Raw genomic sequence first — 16,596 nt, forward strand, 5'->3', positions numbered from 1 at the left:
CTGTGGAATGTGAGGTGATGGCCAAGGTGTCCCCGAATCATAACCTGCCCTCGCGGTGTCGTACGTCCAAACAGCTGTGGTAATATGAGCCCATATTATCTGAAAATGCGTCCGCACAACGCACGATGCGAAAACAAAGAAACGGTCATCAGCGGTAGGTTCTGAAAAGAGATTATGGTTTAGCGTAACATCTCACTACTAAAATGTGTTATGCCTGTGCTCTCACACCCTTGCTTTGATATGCATAAGAACATGAGCACGAAGAAAATAAAATTATAGCAACGTTGTTATCGCTCCTTGCACTATTAGGGCGACGGACATCTGCGACCTGGATCAAACTTGTGATATGCATACAAACGTCAAGTAAGGGTGATGCAAACTAAAGCCGTTCGCCATGTAACAGCAGATCTGTTACAGGGTGGACATGCTTTAGAAGCGTTGCACGAAAATGAGGGACTAGAGAGAGGGAGAAACATCTTTAATGGACAAGTGAGGTCAGCCAGGCTGATGCCCGACTTGCTACACCAAATGGGGGTGAAAGTGTGATGAAAATTACTGAAAACTCTCACTTACACATGAATACTCAAACACACAGACGCACACAAAAAGCACACACACAATCTGGCGATATAGTCTTTTGTCTGAGGGTTCATAGCTCACTGACAAGTCCAGTGTTCCGGAGGAACGTTAAGAGCACTTTTGTAAGCCAGGGCCCAAGTAGGTGACTCGAAGAGATCTGGGCGGACGCGGGCAGGCCCAGAGAAAGCTTTGCCGTGGTGCGCTCCAGTTCGTAGCGAGAACATGAGCAGAGAACGTGCTGCAGGTCCTCGCGAACTGTAAAGGTAGGGCACAGACGTGAGGAAACTCGTCGAGCGCCTTTTCGCGAGGAAACAATTATTTTACAAAAGAACACGCACTCCCATCAAACACGTCACCATGTACGCTGGTAAGTGCCTCGCCCACGGACTAATTACGGAATTCAAACGCTAAAATTATGCGCTGCCTACTTTGCTTAACCGATTTGGTCTCCGCAATTTTTGTGATCGTTTGCCGTCCTACCAAGATGCTTTCAGTGTATGTATTACTCTGGTTGCCTATCGTTTAGTAGTTCACATGTCTTCTTGTTAACCCTGCCTCTGCCATTCTCTTTGTCATGTCTTCGATGCCACTTGTGTTGGATATATTTCTGTTCAATTCTTATGTAAGACTCTTTTTAATGGTACGCGAGCTATGTATAAGCATTCAACTGTATTTGATTACACCAAAAACTTCATTGCTGTTTTGTTTCTTGCCTCCTGCTGTTCGCTACCCTTATTGCCGATGTAGCTCAGGGGAAGGGAGCGTTGTCAAGCCACTAAGCTGCGGCTTTCTTTCCCTCCTCCTCAGCCATGTAATTTACATGTCTCAAATAAATATGAAACTTGAAACTGGAAACTTGAAACTAGTTTAAAAAGCAAATGCTTAGTGTAAGCCACATTCAGTGGTATTCGATGCAGGACAGCTTCATCTCGCTTGCACAGACCGCTTGGCATACGAAATCGACACTTTGGGTCTATTGTGTGCAGCGGATCGTAGATATTATTTCGGTCGGTTCACGGCAATCGCTGAGAACTCGTGGCAAGCGATGACGCCAGAGTCGCTCCGTCTCGCCTTGTGAAAGGCACTGGAGGAATAATTGGGCTGAAATGCGCTGATGCAGCAGCTCTGTCGGCTACGTCGTTACCAGACAAACGCAGTGAGGTGGAAGCCACTGCAGAACAAAGACGTGGTGGTTGTTTCTTGCCTGCGTGTGCAGGCCATTAATTTCTTGAGCGAGCTTCTCTTGTGGCAGCACCATGAGGTGCTCAAGGGCTGCTCGAGAGTCGGTGAAGATTGCCCGTGCCTGAACTGGAGCAGTTAAAATGTGTTCCAATGCAGCCCGCAGGGCCGTGAGTTCAGTAACCATCGACGACGTTTTGTGATCTAGTTTTGCGGTAATTTTTGTGCGGGTTGATGGGATCCATATTCCGATGGCAGATGACGTATCCATCACTGATCCATCCGTGAAAATGTGAGTGTAATTTTGATAGGTAGTAGCAATGTGCTCCAATGAAAAGAATTTCAGAGCAGGCAGAGGCAATTGGCTTTGCTCTGGATGCCGGGAACGGTTAGTGTTATTTTCTGGGAGGCAAATGTCCATGGGGACTGGGTATGCTCTGGTGGGCTCTGATACACTAAATCATCACAGTACACACCATGCACACTGTTTTCGGTTCGTGTTTCGGTACCTAGTTTTCATACAGCGCGTTGGTGTATCAAGCACGAGACCCATTAGAACATAACATTCATCCGGTGAATGTTGGGCTTGTTATCACGGGAAAACGGTGTCAAAATCCCTGTGATAGTACGGGCAGACGCTGCCGGCCAACGTGAGGGCGTGCGGGCTTTTACGTTTCCTTCCATGGAGGAAAGAAAAGGTATGTTCCCGTCGCTCGCCGATTCTCCATGGAGTGATTTCTTCTCCTGCCGCCGCGCGGCGCCACCGTGTTCGCGCCTTGCGAATAGGCGCCTCTCCTTCTCAAACACCACTCCTCGCATTTTTAGCAATTCAAAAAACTCTAACTTCTCATTATCATGATTATATTTTCTAAGCTGCAAATATGTGTTCCTGCTTTTAAAATTGGAGATTTGTTTTTGGGTACAATGTTTAACGCTGTATTTCTCGAATGTGTTTATTTATTTTTCTTTTTATTTGTTTTTATTTATTAATTTACCCTCAAGGTCAATAGACATTTCAGAAGGGAATAGTTAGAGAAAAACAGTAAAAATAACAACACAACGCAAGAACAAAAAGAAAACTACAATAGTTGTACACTGAGCACGTTTCTGGTCATACAATGTTAGCTATTGTATTCCTCAAAAGGTTGAAATCTCGAATGGTTGCCGTCGAGTTTGGAAGGCCATTCCATTCCTTTAATGTACGTGGCATGAAACACTGCGAAAAGAAGTTAGTTCTGCAGGAAGGAATGCCGAATTTGAAGGCGTGATCCAAACGTAAGAGTAAAATTAGAGGGTAGGTCGTTAGCGTAGATTAAATAGAGGAGCGGACCAAGAACTGAGCATCGTGGCACACCGGAGCGCACTGCATTTAGCTCAGATTCTTTGTTGTTAGCGCTGACGAATAGGGAACAGTTATTTTTAAAAAAACATTCAATCCAGGTTAAGAGTTATGAATCTAGATTAGGAAACCGGAGGTTATGCAACAGAAGTTTGTGAGATACTCTATCGAAAGCTTTGCTGCAATTTAAAAATATGCAATCTGCCTGTGATTAAAGAACGAGAATAACGTTTAATTTGTTCGTCCATGATACCAGTTGTATTTCGCATGAATATGATTTACGAAAGTCATGTTGGGATGGTATAAAAAAAGAATTCGCCTTAAGGAAATTGCCCAGATGTGAATGCAAAATGTGTTCGAGAATCTTACATGGAATACTAGTAAGCAAAATTGAACGATAATTAAGTTGGGAATGCTTGTTACCCGATTTATGAAAGGGAGCTACCTTCCCAACCTTCCAGTGTGATGGCAGAGAACCTTCAGCGAGAGACTGCTGAAAAATTACAGCATCTTCTCGTGGGGAACCATTAGGAGGATGCGAAGCATCGTAGGGGTTCCGTGTAGGTTCCGTTGTGTTGCCGTTATGTTGTTTCATTTATCGGAGCACGAATGGGAACGTAGTGTGAACCCCCATGTAGAGACAGATAAATGAAGAGAAATGTAGAGACAGCAGACCGACACCGGCGTTACCTGATCGAACACCTCCTGGTTCTCGGCTTTCTTAATGCGTGCTCACGCTCCTACCCCGCTGCCCGCCCTCTTCGTCCTCTTCTTTGGTTGAGCAGCAAGGCGCGTGGCGCTTCCCGCCACAGCTTTTCAACGGGAAATTCAACATCCTCCTCTAAAGTTTTCAGTTCTAAAGCTTCCTTTAAAGTTTTCGTTGACGTTCAGCTTCGCATGCCTTCATTGTATCAGTAGCTTCTTGACGTAGTTTGAGTCAAGGACATAAGGCGGGTTCGTAGCACTTGATCCTGGCTCGGTTTTCTAGCGCCGTGGGAAGAGCGCCACGTACCTCCCGTTGCGGCCAGAGGGTCTTGGGTTCGAAACCGGGCGCCGCTAACTATTTCGTTTTTTTTATAGCTTAGGGGGAGAGGTGCGGACGGATGGACGACGGACGACGGAGCCGCGAGCAAGAGATGCTTCGCATCTAAAATCATTGATAGAAAGGTTGAATAACAAAGCGTGCCCACCAAGATTTTGGGAGTAATTTACAGCCTGGGGCTGAAGACACTTTTAACAATGTTAAGGCATTTTTTACACCATCATAATCAATTGTTAGCGGCAACATTGCAGAGTAATCAAAGCATTCTAGTTGTGGTGATGGGCAGTGTGCAATGAAGTTTTTTGAAAAGACATCATTCAGCAAGGAAGCACACTCTTCATCGAGAATACAATCACCGTTGCACCCGCCGCGGTGGCTCAGTGGCTAAGGCGTTGCGCTGCTGAGCACGAGGTCGCGGGTTCGATTCCCGGCCGCGGCGGCCGCTTTTCTGATGGAGGCGAAAAGCAAAAACGCCCGTGTGTTCGAGATTTCGGCGCACGTTAAAGATCCCCAGGTGGTCAAAATTAATCCGGAGCCCTCCACTCCGACGCCCTCCGACGCAACGCAGGCGATGAGGCGCGCGCCTCATCGCCTGCGTTGCGTCGGCGCGTTAAACCCTACAATCAATCAATCAATCACCGTTGCTATGGACAAGCGATACGACAGTATCACCGTTGGCGTTTATCCCGCGCCAAAACTTTTTGATATTAGTTGTGAGCATGTTTGGCAGGTTACTGCGGAAAAAGTTATCTTTGACACTTTTTAGTTCTCCTGTATATTCTTGTTAGGCTGTCTTGTAATCTTGCCAAGGGGCGGGATTTGTAGATTGTTTAGCAGACCGGTACAGCACTTTTTTCTTTTTGGCAAACATTTTAAGTGAACCACGGTGAATTTAAGTGAATCACAGTTAACCACGGAGCTTCTGGGTTAACTGTGATAGTATGAACGAGTATGTACTTGGATGTAAGATCATTTAATTTTGACAAGAACATGTCCCAGTTGGTTTGCACGGTACGGCTGTCAAAGCTGGTGGTGAATATGTCGAGAAAAGTACTCAGTTTGACGTTGATTGCTTGGAAGGTGGCTTTGTTGTAATTTCGAATAATTTTACTGTTTCGTGCTTTTTTAGGAGGTATCAGATTCACGTCAAATGTGAGCAATAAATGATCGCTCAGGCCTGGAAGATATGCCGTCTTGGAAACAAGATAAGGGCGATATTTTAGAACCAACTCAAGAATGTTGGAAACCGACTGCGTGATTCTTGTGGGTTTGGTTATCAGTTGTGTTAATGAAAATGATGTGCAAACATCCTCGATGAAGTTACTTGCTGAAGAAGAAAAGGGCTGCAGGGTTGGGGGTTGATTTTGCCACCTAATATTTGGAAGATTGAAATCGCCGAGTGGGATTAAGGGCAGATCACAGTAGTTGAATATCACGTGGTTAATTAAATCATGTAGATCATCTGTGAAGCCTAATTGAGAATTGGGTGGATGGTATCACACTCCCAAAACAAATTTTTGGTGAGCTATCTGGACGACAGCCCAAACAGTTTCAATGTTGTTACTGACGTGGACAGCACTTGATGGTATTTTTTTACGCACTGCTAGTAATACACCGCCACCGTGTCGTGTATCGCGATCAAAGCGATACACAGTGAAATGGTTAGCCTGGTTAAATAACTCGTTATCTTGGATGTTTGGATGCGGCCATGTCTCTGTTAATACTATTATATCAAGATTGCTGGTGCCGATGTTTCGATGCAGTCACGCTTGCTCATAATGCTACGAATGTTACAGTGCATGAAAGATACTTTTGATGCACGATTCTCACCCCCCCCCCCCTGTTAACTCCCTAGCTTTCGACACGTGCCCGAGGTAACGGTTGAGAAGTACCGATGGAGGCTGCGCACGCCTGCCCATCGGTGTTACTAGCAAGGTGGTTAGTTTTTTGCGACGACGAGCATTCGATAACTTTGTCGGCTACACAGTCGTACATATACGTTTGCTTGTTTATGACTAGCTTGTTGTACAGTCTTTGTCAAAATTTTGTGGGCCACGGCGACCGTGGCCGGAGCAGGCGCCCGGCCGAGCAGGGGCGCTGCGCATGTTGCTGTCGGCTGGTTGCGCGGCTAAAGAGAGGGAGGGGAACTTTTGCTCTTGCTTTTGTAGTGTGTCCGGCACGACCAGTGCTGCGCAAAGTGCCTGCGCTGAAGCGACGTTCGCCTGCTCTGAGAAACCGGCCCCGCTGCACTTATCGCGTCAGCCGTACTACGAAAGTTCCCCTCGCTCTCTTAAGCCGCGTAACCAGCCGACAGCGGCAAGCGCAGCGCCCCTGCTCGGCTGTGCCCCTGCTCCGGCCACCGTCGCCGTGGCCCACAAAATTTTGACAAAGACTGTACCTAAGTTGAAATTGGGGCGATTCGGGCAGGCCTTTTGCATAGTCCAAAAGCTTTTTTCGAAGATTACGCGTACCGGCGGACTAATCCTCACTGATAACGTTTTTTTCTTTCAATTTTGTTCTAGCGGCAAGAATGTTATCCTTAATTTAAAGCTTCTAAACTTCGCTATAACGGGACGGCATGTGTTTGGCGAGTATTTGCCGAGTCGATGTGTGCGTTCAATCGCGGTATGGGACAGGTTGTCGATACTGCCATCGAGGCAGTTTAGTATCGTCTTCTCTGATTCATCCCACGATTCGTGCGTGTCGGGGATCCCTCGAAAGATAATATTGCTGTGCCTTGACAGGCTTATAACTGTAAAGGGTGAACTCCAGCTTCCAAATTAGCTAAACTTAAGCTTTCCAAATTAGCTACGTTGTCTTCAACGCCGGCAACAGTATCTTCCAGCTCGTCTACACCCTTCGTTTTTTCTTCAAGCGTGTCCAGACGTTGGTTAATGGGGCCAAGTTGGACCTCTAAAATCTTTGGCCCTGCCTTTATGGCTTTGACTATGTCCCTTGGCTGACTCCATGGAACGTGCCTGGATGTCCTTTAGGATGTAGAAATTGGCAGACATTCTTTCGGATCATCCGGTAGGGAATCTATTTCCGTCAGGGCTATACAGAGTGCACTAGGGGGACCTGGATTGATCTCATCATTTCCCGAACACAACCCCAAAAAATCACTGAGAAACAGTCGCATACTTTCACATAGCACCCCTGGGCACGGGAGCCACAAAAGGCAGCGGTCACCGCTCTTTTTAGCATTCAGAGAGGGTTTCTTACTGACCTGCGTAACATAAAAGCGCAGAGCGTGAGCGGTGCTGGCCGTCAAGACGCTCCTGTGCTCACTGAGGTGATGACGGTAGCCGGCGCCTTTTAAGCCACAGCCTTGGCGTGACGTCGTGGTTGATGACGTAGGTGCGCCGTACTCCGTACTGTTGATGGGCGGACGAAAGGATGGCCCGTGTGAAAGTGCCCGGTTGCTGCGCTGATCGTAGTCGTTGCGCACGAACTGTGGCCACACGACTGGTGTTTCTGGAAGGTGTTGGGCAGGCAGCGAAAACAGCAGGAACGACGAGGCCATGGAAGTCTGCGTAACATAACAGCGCAGAGCGTGAGCAGTGCTGGCCGTCAAGACGCTCCTGTGCCCACTGAGATGATGACGGTAGCCGGCGCCTTTTAAGCCACAGCCTTGGCGTGACGTCGTGGTTGATGACGTAAGTGCGCCGTACTCCGTACTGTTGATGGGCGGACGAAAACATGGCCCGAGTGAAAGTGCCCGGTTGCTGCGCTGATCGAAGTCGGAGCGCACGAACTGTGGCCACACGACTGGTGTTTCCGGAAGGTGTTGGGCAGGCAGCGAAAACAGCAGGAACGACGAGGCCATGGAAGTCTGCGTAACATAACAGCGCAGAGCGTGAGCAGTGCTGGCCGTCAAGACGCTCCTGTGCCCACTGAGGTGATGACGGTAGCCGGCGCCTTTTAAGCCACAGCCTTGGCGTGACGTCGTGGTTGATGACGTAGGTGCGCCGTACTCCGTACTGTTGATGGGCGGACGAAAGGATGGCCCGTGTGAAAGTGCCCGGTTGCTGCGCTGATCGTAGTCGTTGCGCACGAACTGTGGCCACACGACTGGTGTTTCTGGAAGGTGTTGGGCAGGCAGCGAAAACAGCAGGAACGACGAGGCCATGGAAGTCTGCGTAACATAAAAGAGCAAAGCGTGAGCAGTGCTGGCCGTCAAGACGCTCCTGTGCCCACTGAGGTGATGACGGTAGCCGGCGCCTTTTAAGCCACAGCCTTGGCGTGACGTCGTGGTTGATGACGTAGGTGCGCCGTACTCCGTACTGTTGATGGGCGGACGAAAGGATGGCCCGTGTGAAAGTGCCCGGTTGCTGCGCTGATCGTAGTCGTTGCGCACGAACTGTGGCCACACGACTGGTGTTTCTGGAAGGTGTTGGGCAGACAGCGAAAACAGCAGGAACGACGAGGCCATGGAAGTCTGCGTAACATAACAGCGCAGAGCGTGAGCAGTGCTGGCCGTCAAGACGCTCCTGTGCCCACTGAGGTGATGACGGTAGCCGGCACCTTTTGAGCCACAGCCTTGGCGTGACGTCGTGGTTGATGACGTAGGTGCGCCGTACTCCGTACTGTTGATGGGCGGACGAAAGGATGGCCCGTGTGAAAGTGCCCGGTTGCTGCGCTGATCGTAGTCGTTGCGCACGAACTGTGGCCACACGACTGGTGTTTCTCGAAGGTGTTGGGCAGGCAGCGAAAACAGCAGGAACGACGAGGCCATGGAAGTCTGCGTAACATAACAGCGCAGAGCGTGAGCAGTGCTGGACGTCAAGACGCTCCTGTGCCCACTGAGGTGATGACGGTAGCCGGCGCCTTTTAAGCCACAGCCTTGGCGTGACGTCGTGGTTGATGACGTAAGTGCGCCGTACTCCGTACTGTTGATGGGCGGACGAAAACATGGCCCGAGTGAAAGTGCCCGGTTGCTGCGCTGATCGTAGTCGGTGCGCACGAACTGTGGCCACACGACTGGTGTTTCCTGAAGGTGTTGGGCAGGCAGCGAAAACAGCAGGAACGACGAGGCCATGGAAGTCTGCGTAACATAACAGCGCAGAGCGTGAGCAGTGCTGGCCGTCAAGACGCTCCTGTGCCCACTGAGGTGATGACGGTAGCCGGCGCCTTTTAAGCCACAGCCTTGGCGTGACGTCGTGGTTGATGACGTAAGTGCGCCATACTCCGTACTGTTGATGGGCGGACGAAAGGATGGCCCGTGTGAAAGTTCCCGGTTGCTGCGCTGATCGTAGTCGTTGCGCACGAACTGTGGCCACACGACTGGTGTTTCTGGAAGGTGTTGGGCAGGCAGCGAAAACAGCAGGAACGACGAGGCCATGGAAGTCTGCGTAACATAACAGCGCAGAGTGTGAGCAGTGCTGGCCGTCAAGACGCTCCTGTGCCCACTGAGGTGATGACGGTAGCCGGCGCCTTTTAAGCCACAGCCTTGGCGTGACGTCGTGGTTGATGACGTAGGTGCGCCGTACTCCGTACTGTTGATGGGCGGACGAAAGGATGGCCCGTGTGAAAGTGCCCGGTTGCTGCGCTGATCGTAGTCATTGCGCACGAACTGTGGCCACACGACTGGTGTTTCTGGAAGGTGTTGGGCAGGCAGCGAAAACAGCAGGAACGACGAGGCCATGGAAGTCTGCGTAACATAACAGCGCAGAGCGTGAGCAGTGCTGGCCGTCAAGACGCTCCTGTGCCCACTGAGATGATGACGGTAGCCGGCGCCTTTTAAGCCACAGCCTTGGCGTGACGTCGTGGTTGATGACGTAAGTGCGCCGTACTCCGTACTGTTGATGGGCGGACGAAAACATGGCCCGAGTGAAAGTGCCCGGTTGCTGCGCTGATCGAAGTCGGAGCGCACGAACTGTGGCCACACGACTGGTGTTTCCGGAAGGTGTTGGGCAGGCAGCGAAAACAGCAGGAACGACGAGGCCATGGAAGTCTGCGTAACATAACAGCGCAGAGCGTGAGCAGTGCTGGCCGTCAAGACGCTCCTGTGCCCACTGAGGTGATGACGGTAGCCGGCGCCTTTTAAGCCACAGCCTTGGCGTGACGTCGTGGTTGATGACGTAGGTGCGCCGTACTCCGTACTGTTGATGGGCGGACGAAAGGATGGCCCGTGTGAAAGTGCCCGGTTGCTGCGCTGATCGTAGTCGTTGCGCACGAACTGTGGCCACACGACTGGTGTTTCTGGAAGGTGTTGGGCAGGCAGCGAAAACAGCAGGAACGACGAGGCCATGGAAGTCTGCGTAACATAAAAGAGCAAAGCGTGAGCAGTGCTGGCCGTCAAGACGCTCCTGTGCCCACTGAGGTGATGACGGTAGCCGGCGCCTTTTAAGCCACAGCCTTGGCGTGACGTCGTGGTTGATGACGTAGGTGCGCCGTACTCCGTACTGTTGATGGGCGGACGAAAGGATGGCCCGTGTGAAAGTGCCCGGTTGCTGCGCTGATCGTAGTCGTTGCGCACGAACTGTGGCCACACGACTGGTGTTTCTGGAAGGTGTTGGGCAGACAGCGAAAACAGCAGGAACGACGAGGCCATGGAAGTCTGCGTAACATAACAGCGCAGAGCGTGAGCAGTGCTGGCCGTCAAGACGCTCCTGTGCCCACTGAGGTGATGACGGTAGCCGGCACCTTTTGAGCCACAGCCTTGGCGTGACGTCGTGGTTGATGACGTAGGTGCGCCGTACTCCGTACTGTTGATGGGCGGACGAAAGGATGGCCCGTGTGAAAGTGCCCGGTTGCTGCGCTGATCGTAGTCGTTGCGCACGAACTGTGGCCACACGACTGGTGTTTCTCGAAGGTGTTGGGCAGGCAGCGAAAACAGCAGGAACGACGAGGCCATGGAAGTCTGCGTAACATAACAGCGCAGAGCGTGAGCAGTGCTGGACGTCAAGACGCTCCTGTGCCCACTGAGGTGATGACGGTAGCCGGCGCCTTTTAAGCCACAGCCTTGGCGTGACGTCGTGGTTGATGACGTAAGTGCGCCGTACTCCGTACTGTTGATGGGCGGACGAAAACATGGCCCGAGTGAAAGTGCCCGGTTGCTGCGCTGATCGTAGTCGGTGCGCACGAACTGTGGCCACACGACTGGTGTTTCCTGAAGGTGTTGGGCAGGCAGCGAAAACAGCAGGAACGACGAGGCCATGGAAGTCTGCGTAACATAACAGCGCAGAGCGTGAGCAGTGCTGGCCGTCAAGACGCTCCTGTGCCCACTGAGGTGATGACGGTAGCCGGCGCCTTTTAAGCCACAGCCTTGGCGTGACGTCGTGGTTGATGACGTAGGTGCGCCGTACTCCGTACTGTTGATGGGCGGACGAAAGGATGGCCCGTGTGAAAGTGCCCGGTTGCTGCGCTGATCGTAGTCGTTGCGCACGAACTGTGGCCACACGACTGGTGTTTCTGGAAGGTGTTGGGCAGGCAGCGAAAACAGCAGGAACGACGAGGCCATGGAAGTCTGCGTAACATAAAAGAGCAAAGCGTGAGCAGTGCTGGCCGTCAAGACGCTCCTGTGCCCACTGAGGTGATGACGGTAGCCGGCGCCTTTTAAGCCACAGCCTTGGCGTGACGTCGTGGTTGATGACGTAGGTGCGCCGTACTCCGTACTGTTGATGGGCGGACGAAAGGATGGCCCGTGTGAAAGTGCCCGGTTGCTGCGCTGATCGTAGTCGTTGCGCACGAACTGTGGCCACACGACTGGTGTTTCTGGAAGGTGTTGGGCAGGCAGTGAAAACAGCAGGAACGACGAGGCCATGGAAGTCTGCGTAACATAAAAGCGCAGAGCGTGAGTGGTGCTGGCCGTCAAGACGCTCCTGTGCCCACTGAGGTGATGACGGTAGCCGGCGCCTTTAAAGCCACAGCCTTGGCGTGACGTCGTGGTTGATGACGTAGGTGCGCCGTACTCCGTACTGTTGATGGGCGGACGAAAGGATGGCCCGGGTGAAAGTGCCCGGTTGCTGCGCTGATCGTAGTCGTTGCGCACGAACTGTGGCCACACGACTGGTGTTTCTGGAAGGTGTTGGGCAGGCAGCGAAAACAGCAGGAACGACGAGGCCATGGAAGTCTGCGTAACATAAAAGCGCAGACCGTGAGCGGTGCTGGCCGTCAAGACGCTCCTGTGCCCACTGAGGTGATGACGGTAGCCGGCGCCTTTTAAGCCACAGCCTTGGCGTGACGTCGTGGTTGATGACGTAGGTGCGCCGTACTCCGTACTGTTGATGGGCGGACGAAAGGATGGCCCGTGTGAAAGTGCCCGGTTGCTGCGCTGATCGTAGTCGTTGCGCACGAACTGTGGCCACACGACTGGTGTTTCTGGAAGGTGTTGGGCAGGCAGCGAAAACAGCAGGAACGACGAGGCCATGGAAGTCTGCGTAACATAACAGCGGAGAGCGTGAGCAGTGCTGGCCGTCAAGACGCTCCTGTGCCCACTGAGGTGATGACGGTAGCCGGCGCCTTTTAAGCCACAGCCTTGGCGTGACGTCGTGGTTGATGACGTAGGTGCGCCGTACTCCGTACTGTTGATGGGCGGACGAAAGGATGGCCCGTGTGAAAGTGCCCGGTTGCTGCGCTGATCGTAGTCGTTGCGCACGAACTGTGGCCACACGACTGGTGTTTCTGGAAGGTGTTGGGCAGGCAGCGAAAACAGCAGGAACGACGAGGCCATGGAAGTCTGCGTAACATAACAGCGGAGAGCGTGAGCAGTGCTGGCCGTCAAGACGCTCCTGTGCCCACTGAGGTGATGACGGTAGCCGGCGCCTTTTAAGCCACAGCCTTGGCGTGACGTCGTGGTTGATGACGTAGGTGCGCCGTACTCCGTACTGTTGATGGGCGGACGAAAGGATGGCCCGTGTGAAAGTGCCCGGTTGCTGCGCTGATCGTAGTCGTTGCGCACGAACTGTGGCCACACGACTGGTGTTTCTGGAAGGTGTTGGGCAGGCAGCGAAAACAGCAGGAACGACGAGGCCATGGAAGTCTGCGTAACATAACAGCGGAGAGCGTGAGCAGTGCTGGCCGTCAAGACGCTCCTGTGCCCACTGAGGTTATGACGGTAGCCGGCGCCTTTTAAGCCACAGCCTTGGCGTGACGTCGTGGTTGATGACGTAGGTGCGCCGTACTCCGTACTGTTGATGGGCGGACGAAAGGATGGCCCGTGTGAAAGTGCCCGGTTGCTGCGCTGATCGTAGTCGTTGCGCACGAACTGTGGCCACACGACTGGTGTTTCTGGAAGGTGTTGGGCAGGCAGCGAAAACAGCAGGAACGACGAGGCCATGGAAGTCTGCGTAACATAACAGCGCAAAGCGTGAGCAGTGCTGGCCGTCAAGACGCTCCTGTGCCCACTGAGGTGATGACGGTAGCCGGCGCCTTTTAAGCCACAGCCTTGGCGTGACGTCGTGGTTGATGACGTAGGTGCGCCGTACTCCGTACTGTTGATGGGCGGACGAAAGGATGGCCCGTGTGAAAGTGCCCGGTTGCTGCGCTGATCGTAGTCGTTGCGCACGAACTGTGGCCACACGACTGGTGTTTCTGGAAGGTGTTGGGCAGGCAGCGAAAACAGCAGGAACGACGAGGCCATGGAAGTCTGCGTAACATAAAAGCGCAGAGCGTGAGCGGTGCTGGCCGTCAAGACGCTCCTGTGCCCACTGAGGTGATGACGGTAGCCGGCGCCTTTTAAGCCACAGCCTTGGCGTGACGTCGTGGTTGATGACGTAGGTGCGCCGTACTCCGTACTGTTGATGGGCGGACGAAAGGATGGCCCGTGTGAAAGTGCCCGGTTGCTGCGCTGATCGTAGTCGTTGCGCACGAACTGTGGCCACACGACTGGTGTTTCTGGAAGGTGTTGGACAGGCAGCGAAAACAGCAGGAACGACGAGGCCATGGAAGTCTGCGTAACATAACAGCGCAGAGCGTGAGCAGTGCTGGCCGTCAAGACGCTCCTGTGCCCACTGAGGTGATGACGGTAGCCGGCGCCTTTTAAGCCACAGCCTTGGCGTGACGTCGTGGTTGATGACGTAGGTGCGCCGTACTCCGTACTGTTGATGGGCGGACGAAAGGATGGCCCGTGTGAAAGTGCCCGGTTGCTGCGCTGATCGTAGTCGTTGCGCACGAACTGTGGCCACACGACTGGTGTTTCTGGAAGGTGTTGGGCAGGCAGCGAAAACAGCAGGAACGACGAGGCCATGGAAGTCTGCGTAACATAAAAGCGCAGAGCGTGGGCGGTGCTGGCCGTCAAGACGCTCCTGTGCCCACTGAGGTGATGACGTTAGCCGGCGCCTTTTAAGCCACAACCTTGGCGTGACGTCGTGGTTGATGACGTAGGTGCGCCGTACTCCGTACTGTTGATGGGCGGACGAAAGGATGGCCCGTGTGAAAGTGCCCGGTTGCTGCGGTGATCGTAGTCGTTGCGCACGAACTGTGGCCACACGACTGGTGTTTCTGGAAGGTGTTGGGCAGGCAGCGAAAACAGCAGGAACGACGAGGCCATGGAAGTCTGCGTAACATAACAGCGCAGAGTGTGAGCAGTGCTGGCCGCCATGACGCTCCCGTGCCCGCTATGCGTCTTGTGCTTTTGTGGTACTCCCATGTCACTTTTGTTAAGTTGATCCTTTTCATTTGTTAATATTGCATGTTTCGTCGATTTTCAACTCACCCCCCCCCCGCCTTTGTAATGCCCACATGTGCCCTTAGGGTACTTAAATAAATAAAAATAAAAATCAATAAAAGAGCAAAAGCATGATGCCTTCCATTTACGTTTATTTATTTCATTGGGTGCGTATATTTCATTGCGAGACTTACTCCGATGGGCTGATTGTGAGGTATACCTGTTGAGCCAACGAGGGTACAGGCGGTGACACGTAAAAAAGTGCGTCGCAAATTCACGCTGCTGGCAAATACACGGTAATAGCTTGGAAACGGCAAGCCGTGGGGGTGAATTCACCTGTTCGGATACTTGTCGAACAGGAACGGTAGTGAGAGAAGAGCAGCTGTGAAAGAGAAGGAAGAGCTGCTGTCGCATGTCCCGTGCGTGACGCAGATGGAGTCCCGCTGGCGCGGCGATGGCATTCCCCGTTCTGGCCGGTCGGCGGCGGTCGGGTGGTGCCTGTGCGTGCTCACCTGGCTCAGCGCCTGCGTGAGCCTCTGGGCGCCGGTGACGGGCCGGTACCCCACCGAGCCGGCCGCCGCCTCTTACGGCTCGGCGAACAGCGCCTCGTGGAGCAGGCCTCTGTTCCGGCCCTTCTACCTGCTCCTCGTCACGGCTGCGCTGCCTCACCTGCTCCGGTACGCGCCGCTTCCCACAAACGGCTCTTTTCGGCAGCTACCACATTCAGGGCGCCCTGTGCTGTTTAGCCCCGTCTTTCTGTCCGTGTCTTTTGCGCCTTGTAAATAGAGTTGCCGCCAGCCCGGTTTTTGACCGGCCCGACCAGTTTATTTTTTAACAGCAAGCCGGCTGCGAGTCGGTACTTAAAACCGGCCGTCATTGGCCGGTTTTTCGCCACCGTGCAGCGAATACTATTTTATTGCTGTGTGCACAAACGTCAACTATGCAAGTGTCAAAATATGCGTCAACAAGCTGCGCAAAGAAAAGCGCAAGCAGTGAAAATGCGCGGGTGAGCGCGTATTTTCGGAAGGACGATGGTATCAGAGATTCGAAATGCTCCCGGGCGGACAAGTTGCAATGCTGGACTTTGTGAAGTCTTCGTATGTCTACGACAGGACCATTGCCTACCTTGAGAAGTGGTTCGACTTGGAGAATTCCCCGTTTAAGACCCTCTGCGAAATGGATCTGTGCAAAGGTGCACCCACTATAACGTTCATAATGAACGCAAAAAATGTTTTTAGCATGAACTTTAAAGAGGGCGACAAGGAACTGTGCTCAGAGCTGTTTTCTGGGGGATACTCTCGCTGGGATTCTAGGATGTGATGACAAATCGAGGTCGATGCGGCCGAAATTTTTTAAGGAGGTTAAGTGCCCCCCATTTACAGAACCTAATATTTTCTCTATTCCCTGCTGCATCGCGTTTGCAGGACGCGTCTTTAGCATGAGCGGGAACTCGAGGACGGATGAAGGCAATAAGTCCAAATGGTTAAAGCGGAGCTTTATGTGCTGCGGCACGATTTGATGCGAAGGTGGCGAGAGAAGACAAGTCCCTCATCTGAGCCGCTAATGTGCATCCATGTTCCGAAAATTCGAGAAGGCGAACGTATTCCTTTTGTCGTTCTGCCTTGTTGGTACATTGCGTATTGCAAGTGTATTGAGTTGAATTGCATCGTTTATTTAGGCAACAAAAAGAGATTGCCCAGGAGCTGTGAATAAAGGCAACATTTAAATTCGCCTGACTAAGCCACTAGCCCCAGGCAGAACAAAGACACAAACATCAATTTGGTACAAAAACACAATCGACTTACAAGTTGTAATTCAAAATGTTATACAATTCTATATACGACTGTG

General features: G+C 52.4%; 1 protein-coding gene and 1 pseudogene across 1 annotated transcript in view; one reads left to right on the forward strand and one right to left on the reverse strand.

Moving 5' to 3' along the window:
- The window catches only part of LOC144170881 (uncharacterized), a 26,161-nt pseudogene extending 18,196 nt beyond the window's left edge, over window positions 1-7,965 (reverse strand).
- The window catches only part of LOC144168770 (pecanex-like protein 4), a 473,206-nt gene that overhangs the window by 126,399 nt on the left and 330,211 nt on the right, over window positions 1-16,596 (forward strand). The window contains exon 4 of the mRNA XM_077697735.1: window positions 15,181-15,425. Coding sequence (XP_077553861.1) covers window positions 15,181-15,425 — 245 coding nt within the window. The remainder of the gene's footprint in view (window positions 1-15,180; window positions 15,426-16,596) is intronic.

This window comes from Haemaphysalis longicornis, unplaced genomic scaffold (genome assembly GCF_048455015.1).
Source record: "Haemaphysalis longicornis isolate Haplotype H1 unplaced genomic scaffold, Haemaphysalis longicornis Haplotype H1 scaffold_2, whole genome shotgun sequence".
NCBI classification, from domain to species: Eukaryota; Metazoa; Arthropoda; class Arachnida; order Ixodida; family Ixodidae; genus Haemaphysalis; species Haemaphysalis longicornis.